The sequence below is a fragment of the Coturnix japonica genome, chromosome 3 (genome assembly GCF_054131305.1).
Source record: "Coturnix japonica strain WE chromosome 3, WE-NBRP24, whole genome shotgun sequence".
In the NCBI taxonomy this organism is placed as follows: domain Eukaryota; kingdom Metazoa; phylum Chordata; class Aves; order Galliformes; family Phasianidae; genus Coturnix; species Coturnix japonica.
In genome coordinates this window covers 30186055-30199367 of record NC_140665.1, presented here as the reverse complement: position 1 = coordinate 30199367, position 13313 = coordinate 30186055, and the positions used below count along the sequence as shown (strand labels likewise).

The following is a 13313-nucleotide window of genomic DNA, read 5'->3' as shown; positions in this document are numbered from 1 at the left end:
CTACGTGATGCTGCGCAGGGAGAACTGATCTTATTAATAAAAGCTGCTTCTTCCCAGGGTCTCGATAATCTCTCCTGCTGCAGATTATTTACAGCTGTGGAATTTAATACTCCGATGAACAAAGCTCCCTGAAGCAGGAGGAGGGAGCTGTTAACCCTTCTGCACAGCTTTCGGATGGGGTTTGGTGTTTTGATGCAGCCACACTGCATCCCAGTGCCCAGAGCCAAGCCAGGCTGATGGCACAGAGCTGGCTTATCTAGGAGCACAGTGCCTGATACCCCGACTTCCTTTGCACAGCATCAGAGCAGCCCACACCTGCCCTAAAACCCCAGTGTGCGCCTCCCGGGATACACAGCCCCTTTGCTCTTGACTTGCTAGAGCTCCTTTCCCAGCTGGCAGAGCAGCAAGGGTCTCCCAGGGATCTCCCTTACCCTCCAGCCACCCCAAGCAGCTAGAGATGGAGGTTGTACAAGGGCCAACCTCCCAAATTTTCACAGCCCATTAATTCTGCATGTCCCAGTTCTTACAGGTCTTTTAAGATTCACTCAGCTTTCCTCAGAAATGCGAGACACTACCTGCCAGCACACGAGCAGAGCATTTTACCATTGAGTTTTCCAGCAAACAATGCGAGATGCTGTGATTGCATTGAGCAGACACCTGTATGTTCAGGTGCCACGGTGGGTCTGGGCTTGATGCCCCAGGGCCCCTTGTCCTCAGCTCACCTTGCTCTGTGAGGCACATCAGGGGCAGAGTGGCAGGACAGGGAAGCCAGTAAAACCAGCTGTTCGTTGCCCCCAGCATAAGGAATCATAGCTATAGAGTTGCCCAGGGCTGGCGAGGGCCTCCTGGAAGAGGACCAAGAGCCAAGCAGAAACCTCAGGAAGCAAGGGCTGAGATAACATCTTCCATCCTACCACCTCCTCACTTCATTTCCTGCTCACAACCGTGAGTTCTCTGCTACTGGTGAAGACTAGCAAGTTAGAGCAATTAATTCTTTAAACCTGAAAGATGCAGATAACATGGGAAAAGAGGAGTGACATGGAATGACACAGCCCAGCAGGGGATGTTTGGTCCAAAGCCTGCAGCTTGCTGTGGGAAGCATTCCAGTACCCAGCCCCATAGCTTGGGGCTCACGTTTGTTTTTATAGAACCACATTAGGGCACAGAGTTCTATAGCCTAGAGCTGCCTTCAAAAGCAGCTGGTATTTCAGGAGCCCAGGTGACAGCCTGCTTGCAGCGACTACACCACAATGACCAGGCACATCACCTCCCTTTGGGGAAGGCGTGTGTGCTGTTACTGCTGAACAGTCACCCTCGCTGCCACAGAGGTGAGTGCTCAAGCTCATTTTGAGCTCTATTAACCAGTTATGCTTGCCGGTGTCCTGGAGCAATGAGTTCCATGCAGTAAGTGATGTTATGGGGGAAAACAAGAGCTGGCAAATGAGCCCAGCAACTTGCTTTTGACATACGTTGTGTTCCCCCTCCCAGCCTGCAATGTCCCCTGCTGCCTTTCAAGGTCCCACAGTTCCCCTGCCCTGCTGGCACAGGGCCACAAGTCTGTCTCCCAGCCTCATCTCCGGGGCAGATGGAAGCCATCAACTCCCTGCAGCATCCCTTGGTGATAATCTGTCTCGCCCATTTCCTTTTGAGACACCCCTTCTCATGGCTAGCTAACTCACAGAGCTTGCCTTGCTCTGTCTGGCCCTGGGCCCCAGCAGCCAGCCCTACCCCATGTCATTTCTGGGCACTGGCCATTTCTCCCTGCCCTCACAGAACACCCAAAGGAAGAGACCACTTTCCCACTAAAGAACATCTGGGCACTAAGTCCTGGTCATCACCAGGGGTACAGGCACCTCGTGGGAGCAGAATCTGACCCAAGTCCACAGCAGCTCACAGCTCCTCCAGAGGCTGCACAGGATTTGAGAGAATTCCTCCTTGGCACCATCCCCTGCTGGGAAACTTTCCCACAGAAAAAAATCATTTTAATGGTAGAATAATAAACGTAAACAGGGGAGAGGGGAAGGGAAAGCCAGCCAGCCTGCTTCAAGGAAAGGACCTGCAAGAATCACTACCTCCAGGAGAAACCAGGTTAATTCCATAAAGTGCTTGGGCTGGAAGATCACCTGGTTCACTCCATCCTAAGCGCAGAGCATAGGGCAGACTTACAAGCCCATGCAGGCAGGTGTCCCACAGGACAAGGGCCTTCATGTGGGTACTGCTCAAAGGGGAGACCCTGGTGAAAAGCTGCTCCTGGTGAGTGCCTGGAGTTTGCCAAGTGCAAACGTAGCATCCCAGAGCAGGGATTTCTGCTGAGGCCACGTTCCTTGTCAGGAAAAGACACATAGAAACTGCAGGAGCTGCTCAGTGGGATGTGCTGAGCTTAGCTGTCTGCATGTCTGCTTATTAAGCTCCGAGGTTAAGGATTTAGTTCCACATATCAATTTACTTACAAATAAAGCGTCTCTCCACATTCTAATCTCAAGTCTGCTCCATTGTCTTGCCTGCTTCCTCTGGTGCCCTCTCCCCACGACCTCTATCCCTGCAAAATGCTGCAAAGTTATTAGCAAATATTCTACGAAATATTTAATATCCGAACAGCAGGGTCCGTGCATCCCAGGAGGAACTCATAGCCCTTATGATCAGGACAAGAAAAACAGAAATAGTTTAGAGGTCCCTGTGTCCTACCAGGGGACTGCTCCAAGGCTGGAGTTGTTGCTAAGCAAGACCAACCAATCCACTTGATTGCAAGTGAGTTACAGACTGGGTTACCTGGAACTTACTGGACCCCTCTTCCACATGCAGGTGGCCTCACACAGAAACCAAATGCAGCAGTGGAAAGCTATTTGTCAGCCTTGGGTTAGCAGAAGTACATCTTCTTTTCTGTTCTCAAAAGGATATACATATATACATATCCTTCTATCTTCAGGGGATACACTCCTACTGCAGAGGTAAGTCTCCAATGCCTGAGTCTGCAGAACACTCCTCACAGCTCCACAGCTGCAGGAGCCACTAGGTGGCCGGCGTGCACACCAGGGGATGCTTGGCCAGCAATTGCAGCTCCTTCTAGGAAACAACAGGAGGGGACCCAGCCACGCTTCTTGCTGCAACCAGAATGTGCTGTTTGTTCACTAACCCACCCAGCAAAGTGACATAAACGTCACCTTCCAGCAAAGAAATCTCTCCTTGAAAGCAGCTGTGTTCAGACAGACTGGAAAGACTGACATCAGCTGGGCACCTGCTGTGCTGCTTCATCCAGCAGGCAAGCTAAGGGCTTACTGGCAACGGTTAAGGGCCTGGGAGGGTCTAGAGCAGCAAATCCAGCTTTTTTTGGCCCATGGAAAGCAATAAGCAAGTAATATGCTGCAGGCAGAAGAGGGTTTTGTCTGTATTGAACTGGTTCATAGGCTTAGGTTCCTCTATTTTCACAGGGAAGTTCTACTAAGGAGAACACTGCAGCTCCTTAAAGCTCACTTTAAACACAAATTGTTGTCCAATCCATGTTACTTAGAGTAATGGAGCAGAAAGGGATACAGAGCCCTCACTAATGAGTACATGCCACCTATCAGCAATAGCTAATGGACAAGCCTAGGTTCTCTGATGCACTCTCAAAAAGCTGTTTGGAACAGTGTTTCTTCCTGTGGAACTTTCAGCCTGAACCCAACCTTTGTACTGTCCAGAGAGAATAGAAGTTAATTTCCTGGGGTTGATCAGGTGGAGAGCACAGGCTGTGTCCCAAACCTACCACATTCTCCTTCCCTTCCCAGCTCCGCTATAACCTGTTCAACCACACACCACCAAAGTTGTAGGCCATCAGGTTTTCCCAATTCCATTCACTCCTAAAGTCTTCCTTCTGAGGCAAAGATGCAGAAACTAACGCTTTTCTTGAAGGCGTCAATAATTACACTGCTCTCACCTCTCCTACTTTATTATAAATTGATCCATTTAGTACATCCCAGAACTACCAGGCCAGGGACTGGGCTTTGCCATCTTCCTCCAGCAGAACCACGAGCAGTAGAAATAGGGAAGACAACATAAGCAGTACAAAACAGTAAGGATTTTCATGTTCTTTAATAAGCTAAGACCAAAGTAACACCATCAGAGCAGTGTGTGTACAGGACCACATCCCAAACACGCTGTTTTCTCTTCTGGAGAAAAACAAGGCATTTCAGTATTTAAATTAGCTGTTTGTACTTCATAAACAGGAAGAGAGATTCTTAATGAACCTCAACTTCTGCGTGTTCCAGCTTTTTCTAGAAAAGGACTGAGCAATAGGTACTATAGGAAAGGATACGACCAGGATTGCCAGAAATCTCTCTTAGCTCTCATACAAAGTTGCGGGCAATGGCCAAAACTTTGGAGAACTCTCCTTCTCTCTGCCGCAGGATATAAGGTATGGGTGTTTTTATTCTAGTTCCTAATGGATTTCCATTGTCTTCTATGAGAACCACGTTGTTGGAATCAAACCTAGGTGTCATGTGAGGACCAGGCATCTTGTGTCCTACAATCAAAGCCTTCTTCTTTTCTCCTTTGATAGCCAGAAGGATCTTATCTCCTACTTTGCCAACTCCAGTCTTGTTATAGACGTGGATACACTTTGGTGGCCGATGGTAAGGTGCGTTTCCCAAGGCACTGTTGTCCACCACTCGCACACGAGTAAGTTTCTGTATTGCTCGGCATGCTCCACTGACACTGATAAGAGACAGGAAAGAATGAGAGACACGTCTCCCCAATAATCTTTGGGTAGCGAGGGCAAAACCAACACAGGATCTTGTCACTACAAAACCACTCAGAAGTCACCAGCAACAAATACATACCATACGGATGACACATTCACTGCACTCAAAGTGTTCTTTGAAAGCCAGATGCTACTTTGAGCTTCGCACACTCCTCAGTAAATGTCAAACATAAGACAACCGTTTTCCTCTGAAACACGACTTAAAGAAGGAGTGAAGAGTTACATTTACTGCCTTCTTTTTTTCTTTAAAGCAAATGTGGATGATTCAGTTCAGCTTCAATTTACAAGCAAAAAAAAAACAAAAAACGTGCTTACTTCTCCCACAAACAGCCTACAGGAAGCTAAGGCTCAAGTCAGGCTCTTTCAATCTTGTACACAGTCCTCAGCAATTTTCTGACCAATCTCCTTTTGAGTGAAGCCCATGAGGTGTTCTCACCAATCTTACTCTGCTCCCAATGAGACCTCTGAGGTCCTGCTGTGGCTGTGCTAAGCTGCCGCCAATTAGAATCACCTTCCTCCCCACGTGGGAGGAACCCAGAGAGAAGCATTCTCTTCTGTGTCTGCTTGCACTGTGGGATTATCAGGGGTAAGAAATAACAGGAATACACTGCATGGTTCTAAATTAGTAGATCTGACTTTGAATACACATGGGAGCAGCAGGGATACGCTGAGTATTTAACTTCCCTTTCAGGAATGGCTCTTCTTTTATGTCACTCCATCCTCTGCCTGCCAGGTTATGGTTGCACAACAGAGAAGGCAGAACAGCGGAAGCTGGAAAGGAAGAGTATTGTCAAAGGGAGAAAGGTGAAATCTAGGCTGGACAAAGTCTAGAAAGCAGCAGTAGCAAATTGACAACTACAAATGTGTGACTGCCTGATTACTGCTAGTCAAGGTAACTGCACAAGGTGGGCTTTTCTTCTCATTTCTGACACAGTCTCATGGTAGAAGCCCCCACATCCAAAAGCAGGATCATCACACAGGAATGATTTCCCAGATCAGGTCGCTGACTTGCCTTCCAGCAGCAGTACTTCTCACCTCAGGGTCTTCACCTCCTTCTCACTGTCAGCACATATCCTTTAAATATGTGGTGGAGGAGCCAACAAGAAGAGGTGTGCTGCTGGACCTTGTTCTTACAAACAAGGTTCGGGATGTGAAGGCTGAAGTCAGCCTTGGCTGCAGAGCCTATGAGATAGTGCACAGGATCTTATATGGAAGAAACAGGGCAATAACCAGGATTCTGGTCTGAAGGCCTGAAGTCCTGGACTTCAGGAGAGCCAACTCTGATCTCTGCAAAGATCTAGTTGGAGGTATCCTGTAGGTAAGAGCAGTAGAAGGTAAGGGAGCCAAGAGAGATGGTTCAAGCACCACTTCCTCCAAGCTCAAGATCAGTGCCCCCCTAAGAGTAAAATTGAGGCAAAATAAAAATGAGGAGACTCGTGTGGATGAGCAAAGAGCTCATGTTAAAACTCAAATGGAAAATTTAGAGCATGTGGAATGTCTGCAGAGTTTAGATCATGTTCTGACTGCCAGGAACCCGCATCTGTTTGGGTTCACTTTGCAATCTATGACATCTATGATACTTTTCTTACAATATTATTTTTTAATTAGCATTACTATATCTTATGCTTGATTTGCTTCGAAGCATCTCTTCCAACCAAGAAAATAAAACCAAAAGCAGGATTTGAAAATCACCTGAAGTGTCGCTGGATGACTGCGTTGCTCAGATGGGTTAAGGAAAATCCCAGTCGCCTGTGCAGGAGAGCCATCTGGATTCTGGTAAGCTGCCCTGTGTGAGAAAAAAGAGATTTATGAACTCTGGTCATAGTAGAGAACTTTTTTCACTTCCTTTTTCTTATGGCAGTCACACACAAGAGTCTCAGCAACTCTTTATACATTTGTAATTCACAGCATAAAGAATTCTAACAGCATCTCCAGCATGCTACAAAGCACAGCAAGATCCCCTGCCTGAATTCAATAGAGAATATAATTCAGATGCTTCTACTATAAAGCTGAGTTCAGTATCCCCAAGCTGCAGTCTTCTGTGCACAAGGTTAAAGCCTTTTCTGCGCACTGTGAACCGTATAACAACAAACAAACATTGGTCACCTCTACCAATCTTGCTTTGTTACAGCTGCCCAGAAGGAAAAGCTTCCCGTGCCTTCACAGTGCTTGCTCAACACCAAGCAAAACACTACCCTGACCACAGCACAACCGGGTTACAAGGCTAACCTCTGAGATGAACACACCCTCTTCCCTAACTGCATCCCTAGTTGTTCCCTAACCCCATTCTGTAAAACCAATCAGGACAAGCCTGCTGAGTCAATCACAACAGCTTATCTGGTCCCAGCTCACTTTGCCAGATGTGGATTAGGAACAATGATCCAGGCAGCAGTGGCAGCACATCCAAACATGAGGAGGGAGCAGCAAGGATCCGGATGCCACCCTGTTTCAGGCCAGCTCACAAAGAACTAAGACTTCTCTCTGACTGCAGCTTGGTGTGTGACAATGCTCACCTAGACCTTGCAGCTGTCCTAGAGAGCAAGCACTGCTGACAACAGGATGAGAAGCAGCAGAAATCTGTACCACAGCAGTTCTGCAGCAGCACTCCCTGAGTGAAGCATGTATCCTCCAATATGAGACAAACCATTTCAGCTGTCATCCAAGCAGGTTTGGAACAAATAAAAGCTATAATCAATGCTTACATTTAGTCGATAACAAAGCCACATTTCTGTTGGGTAAAAGATGAAGCCTCCAGATGACTCAGGGTATCCGTTCTGAGCTCACCGCTACCACTCCCACACTAAAACAGGACCCCAGAGAGGCTGTATTTTTGCAACAGTGCCTTGCCTAAATATGCAAGCCTAACAAAAACAAGGCCCTGCAGTATTTACAGTGTCACCGGCTATCAAGGCCTGATTACCTGGCCTTGCTGCTAGGATTGCTACACAGCTTCAGCTTAACTCCCTTGTTGTAATCCTACACCCTGTGCCAGCAGGGAGGAATGCCCATGTCCTGTTCTGCACATGGGTGTACTGTTTCCCAGTGCAAAACTCAAACCCAGGGTGCAAGAGTGCTCCTGTCTCCTCCAGCAGCACAGCAAGGCCTCAGAGCCCAGCAGAAGAGCTGAACTAGCAGCACTGCTGAGTCGGCCTCTCTACTGTCTCCAAGAGGTATGTTTCAGGGAGTCCACAGTTGGCTCCACAGCTATGTAGGGTTGAAAGAGTCCCGCTGGCTCTGGAGCCTGGGCTGCAGAGCAGGGACAGGAATATGCTCTGCCCACTGTCAGAGGGACAGTAACACCACAACCAGCTCAGCGTGCTCAAGGCCATGTGTCAGAGCCCCAGAGTGCTGTCTAAACTCTGAACTCACTACTTAGTCTCAGTAGGAGTCACCTCTCATTTCTACCCTGTGGCAGCAGTGAAGTTTTGGAAGTTACAAAACTTCTGAGTGAAGCATCAACAGTTCAAAGTGTCCGAGGACTGTTTATTTTTCCACATGACTCAGTATCCCTTCACTGCTAGGAATTATTCCTCAGTATATTAAGATGTGTCATAAACTAAGAAACTCTGACTGATTGATTACTTGGAATGCAGCATCCTGTTCGGAATTGAGTAAACAGAATATTTGCAATGTGCAAGAAGGTTCAGGGCAGAAGGAAGAATGCTTCTGTGGCACGAAGCCCAGCATGCAAGGAAGGGTGCAAGTGGGTTTCTGAACAATGAATCATACCCCTAATTCTTCAAACAACTTAGCTTCCCTTCCAGAAACAGCTGACCCTTTGGGTCTGGTTCAAGCACTCCTCAGCCTGGCCCAGTTCTACCTCATTCCCTCCATGGCTGGGAACAGGCACCTGATCTTTGTTTTGCCCTCTGCAGAGGAGCTAAGGCCAAACCAAACTTGCAAGGGCAGAGAAGTCATTCAGTGCTGGACCAGCACTCAGTGCTGGTGCCAAAGGCTGAACGCTATTACTGAGATGAAAGCCCTCTCCTTTCCAGATCTGATGTTGTCTCACACCTTCTGAAGAAGGCTGTGCTTAACACATGCTTGGGGAACGCACATGACCTGGCTATGCTCCTAAAGGCGGATCTCTGATTGTGGTCTCTTATCCAACTTCACTGCTCAGAGACACATGGCAAGAGTATCCCCATAACCATCAAGCATGAGCACACGTGCAGGAACTCCTAGGCAGTCTGATGTTGGCATTGCCCAGCTGGCGGAGGAGTGCACCCCGTCGTAACCTAGACAGGAAAAATAGCACCACTGCTTTGCATTTAGTCACTAATATGCTCTTGATCAAGGAATTACCTTGGAGGAGACTTCTGGAGGTCATCTAGTCCAACTCTCTGCTCAAGGAGGATTAACTTCCAAGTTGTTCTATACTAGGTAAGAGTAGAATTAAACAGCACCTCAGTTCTAGCAGCGGCTCTATCTCATGGCTGGAAAGACTCAACTTCTTGAAATCTTCGAGGCACTTGGCTTCATCCTGCTCCACAAACCAGTTAAAAATTCACACAGGTTTCAGACTTGAGTTCAGATTCTGCAGAGTGGGAGAAGTCTGCGAATCAAATACTCACTGGGGTGACCCAATTTCTACTTCACTGAGTCAGTCTGAACACGCAATAACCTGTTACGGCAAACACTCCCTTCTCATCTCAAGGACCCTTCAGCATTACCACATCCAGCGCAACGAGACTGACATCAAGTTCAAAAACCAAACCACAAAGGGACTCTTCACCAGTTTCACGCCCCTGGTAGTTATTTACCCACCGCGCCATTTTCAAGTGCCATATTAAAGCTACTACCTTCACCGCTTCCCCAGAAGAATAAAGAAGTGATTTGTATTTACAACAGGTTAGAGTGCTTTTTGAATGGAGGAATCCTGGAACATTCCATCCCAGATAACAGAAGCGGGCGACATATACGTTGCATAAAACACATGCAGACACACAAGTAAACCACCCCAGGGGGCTGATATGAAGCAAGGACATCCTCCAGATAAAGAAGGCAGAATTACATGCTTTAAACCCATGTCAGGACACACAGTACTAACAAAGGAGTCTTGTTAGAAATAAATCCAAGACAATATGTGTAATGCAAATACCTAAACCCCTACTCAGGTACTGTGGGTTTATTTATTTAACTTCTGCCAGGGTGCACTGCAAGAAGCAGCAGAAAGTTGTAGGGTCGACCCATTCGTGGCCATCCTTGTAGAGGAAACAATGTGATTAAGGGCTCGGGTGGGTTAAAAATACACAAGATACCCATTACCAAGCCATAATTGGTTTTGCACTAATGACAGGCAGAAAGGCCAAATTCACAAAGAGGAATTAAGTCTTCATGAATTCCATTTATGAATAGGATTAGCTATTAATAAACAGGATATTTATTGATCCGAGTTACCAACAGCAACTCACTGCAGGTACATCTGCTAACAGCTCTCCAGTGAAACACATTAACCTCATTCGCGCCATCAGGAAAAGCAGATAAGAAGAGCTCAATACCTTTAATGGAAAACTTACTTTAGTTATCTTAAACATCCAGAAGTCCCAGCTATAAGGTACTTACATCTGTTCCAGTATCCAAGCACACTAATCCATTACATATGTGCATATTCACAGTGCTGTACTAAAGCAACAATGGATTGTTCCTGGTGTATCACAGAATGGCCTGGGTTGAAAAGGACCACGGTGATCATGTAGTTTCAACCCCTGTGCTATGTGCAGGGTCACCAACCAACCAGTCCAGGCTGCCCAGAGCCACATCCAGCCTGGCCTTGAATGCCTCCAGGGATGGGGCATCCACAACCTCCTTGGGCAACCATCAGGAAATTAAGCCAAAAAGAATTTCCTAAGGTCAAAGGAGGGTCCCAGCAGCACTGATGTGGTCTGTGGGGATGAAGTCAAAACCTTGCCTTGTTAGGGTCTTTTGGAGTCACGTATAAATTGAAAGGACAACTTGCAGTCCTATAACTCACTGCTACTATCTCCTTTTGGTTGCATCTCTACTACTTCTAAAAGCACTGAGGTCTCAGAACAGGCCCACAGACATCAAGCCACAAGCCCACATCCTGTTTGCAGCCCTAACCTGGGTGACCAAGTCCCAACCAACAAGGTGTGATCACCAACCAGAAAGCACTGAAGTGATGCAGCAGGGAAGAGGAGCCAAGCAAGGAGAAGGTGGAGTGCAGCGGCTCAACCATTAAAAAAAGCCATCAAAGAAATCAGGAAGCACTGACCTAGGGCAGCTGCGATGAACGATAGTGGCTCCCTTCAAACTGAAGGGAACTGCTCCAAAGGAACGTATTGGTGGGTGAGCAGCAGATCCCAGCCCGCACACACACACACACACACAACTTCCCTATCCCCCACGCCACGCCGCACTACCTGGCCCATGGTGCAGCTGTCAGGGCACAGGAATCCCGCTCCCACCGCTCCGTGTGACTACTCATAGCCATAGGAGCCTAATGCAGCCCCTGTATTGCCCCCCTCCCAGGCTCACGAGGGTCAGCAAAGGCGGCATCCGCAGCAGGCCGCAGCCAGGCCCGCACATAAGGCCTAAGGATCAGCGACCTCCAGCACCGACAGGCACAGAGCAGCTGCTCCCGCACGCCCACCACCCACTGCCCCCACCCATCCCACCGCACCCCACGTCCCCCGGAGCCCACCGACCCCCCCACTCCCGGCGCACACCTCAGACCCCGCGGCCCTCCTCCAGCCGGCACTACGCATGCACGGCGCGCCGCCCGCACGCCCCGCCCAGCGCGGTGCGGTGCCGAAGCTACGCCCAGCCGAGGCCGCGCCCCGCTCCGAGCCGAGCCGATCGTTCCGTGCCGAACCGCAGCGCCCGGCGGGGCGGCACAAAGCGGCAGCGATTCGGGAGCCCGTCCGCGCCTGACGCCGGGTAAGCGGTGCGGCATCGCGGGCTGGGGGCGGTGACGCTGTCGGGAACGGCTCGGGGAAGGGGGGAGGGAAGGAAGGAGGGCGGCGAGGCCGGCTGGGGCGGGGGGCTGCCATCTTGGAGCGGGGAGAAGCCCACGGCGGCTGCGGTGCCTTCGGGACGGCCCTGCGTGTGCCCCGCCCGTACGTGGGACAAAGCTCCGCGGGCACGGGCTGCGGCCGCACCCCCTTATAGCCCCCCGTGTACCCACTGCGGGAGGGCTCTGTGCCCGTCAGAGATAATAGCCGTGCTCTAAGGACGTGGATCCTATTGACTGCGATTAGCTGGTGTTCGCCTGGGAGGGCCCTTTTCGTGCCGGGCTCTTTTGCGGTCCTTATGGGCCCACCTACAGCCCTCAGCTGGGCGTGGAAGCAGCGTGAGGGAGATGGGGCTGGGAACGGGCCCTGCTTGTGCTCAGGGCTGTGCTTGGTTGCCCCAGGTTCGCTCTATTTCCATCCGTTCCGTAACCTTGGGAGGAACTGAGGCTGCTGTGTGTTCGGAGGGTGTCGGTTTTCCTCTCGGGAGCGTTGCTCTGAGCCTTGCAATGCTCCGGTTTCTTCTCCTTTGACCAGAGCACGGTGTCACTGTCCTGAAGCATCTCGGGGTCAGAGGTTGAGGCAGCCAAAGGAAGGTGCTGGGCTGTGTGCTGCTGTTGTCTCCTTCCTTGGGCTTTCACGGTATCCTCAGTCATGAAGCAAGAAAATGGGCTGGGAACGTGCTTTCTTCTGATAAATGTGTATGCAGTAAAATAAGACATGTTTCTTTCTAAGAACAAGGGTGTGAAGAACATCTCGGTGAGTGTGAGACCTGCAGCAGAAGCCTGTGCACCATCAGCCCGTCTTTCCTGTCTTCTAGTTGTGCTTTCAGTGAGCCAAGGGCACCAAGTGGGGCCCTGCCAGCTGCCCACGCTGCCTGCTGCACCTTTGGCATAGTGGTTTTGATCTCGGTGTGCATCCCTTCCATTAGTGCCCGTGCTTGCGATGGGGTTTATGAGGGGCTGGTTCTGCTCTTGGCCAAAGGAGGCCCCTGTGTGGGGTGCTGTGCTGCCTGCAGGCAGCACGGTGTAGGGATCCGATGGCGGATTTGCATATCAAAGCATCAGCGGGTGCTGTGCTCTGGTGATGGAGGCAGGGATGATGGTGAGGCTCGCTGGGGACTGCAGCTTCCCCGGGGCTTTTTTAGTGCAGAGATGAAGTGTGAGAATGGGGATATTTGGAGAACGTGATCGTTTCCAGGTCTGTTAAGGCCTTCTTTAATTAACAGCTGCTTTCCAGGGGGTGGGAGCAAAGGAGAGGGGCCACACATCCCTTTCGGGCCCAAAGCCCCTCTCTCCTCCCATCGGCACCTGCCCTCGGGTGAGTCTACGTTTCCTTCCTGTGCTGGGCTGCATCTCCATCCCTATGGCAACCAAAGCCGGAGTAGCCTTTCCCCATGGCACCGGGTGTTGTGCTGCCCTTCAACAGCCCAGCCCTGGAAGGGACACGGAGGTGCCTTGCCCCAACCCGACCACGCGGTGCCGGGTCTGGCTGGATGGCGGAGGCGGCAGAGAAGGGAGCAGGGAAGGGAGCGGCTGGGCTGTGTCCGTGGGGATGCTGCGTGACTCAGAGGAAGGCCCTTTGTCTGGTGTCAGAGCAGTGCCTCC

General features: G+C 50.0%; 2 protein-coding genes across 10 annotated transcripts in view; one reads left to right on the top strand and one right to left on the bottom strand.

Annotated features, from left to right (window-relative positions):
* Nucleotides 1-4049: 4049 nt before the first annotated feature.
* MRPL14 (mitochondrial ribosomal protein L14) lies at nt 4050-11788 on the bottom strand. 7 transcript variants are annotated; one of them, XM_085543211.1, is made up of 5 exons: nt 11425-11467; nt 10971-11019; nt 9041-9272; nt 6428-6521; nt 4050-4689 (listed from the first exon to the last, which is right to left on the bottom strand). In XM_085543211.1, the coding sequence occupies exons 3-5, from the start codon at nt 9063-9065 to the stop codon at nt 4323-4325; spliced, it is 486 nt and encodes a 161-aa protein (XP_085399337.1). In that variant the 5' UTR covers nt 9066-9272; nt 10971-11019; nt 11425-11467; the 3' UTR covers nt 4050-4322. The 7 variants fall into 7 exon arrangements, 6 of the variants coding, with proteins under 6 accessions (XP_085399337.1, XP_085399336.1, XP_085399338.1 ...); XM_085543210.1 differs by having other exon boundaries at nt 9041-9218; XM_085543212.1 differs by lacking the exon at nt 9041-9272.
* TMEM63B (transmembrane protein 63B) overlaps nt 11521-13313 on the top strand; it is a 35076-nt gene continuing 33283 nt past the window's right edge. For all 3 annotated transcript variants that reach the window (XM_015857687.3, XM_015857686.3, XM_015857685.3), the window contains exon 1: nt 11521-11635. The gene's annotated coding sequence lies outside the window, so the exon portion shown is untranslated. The remainder of the gene's footprint in view (nt 11636-13313) is intronic.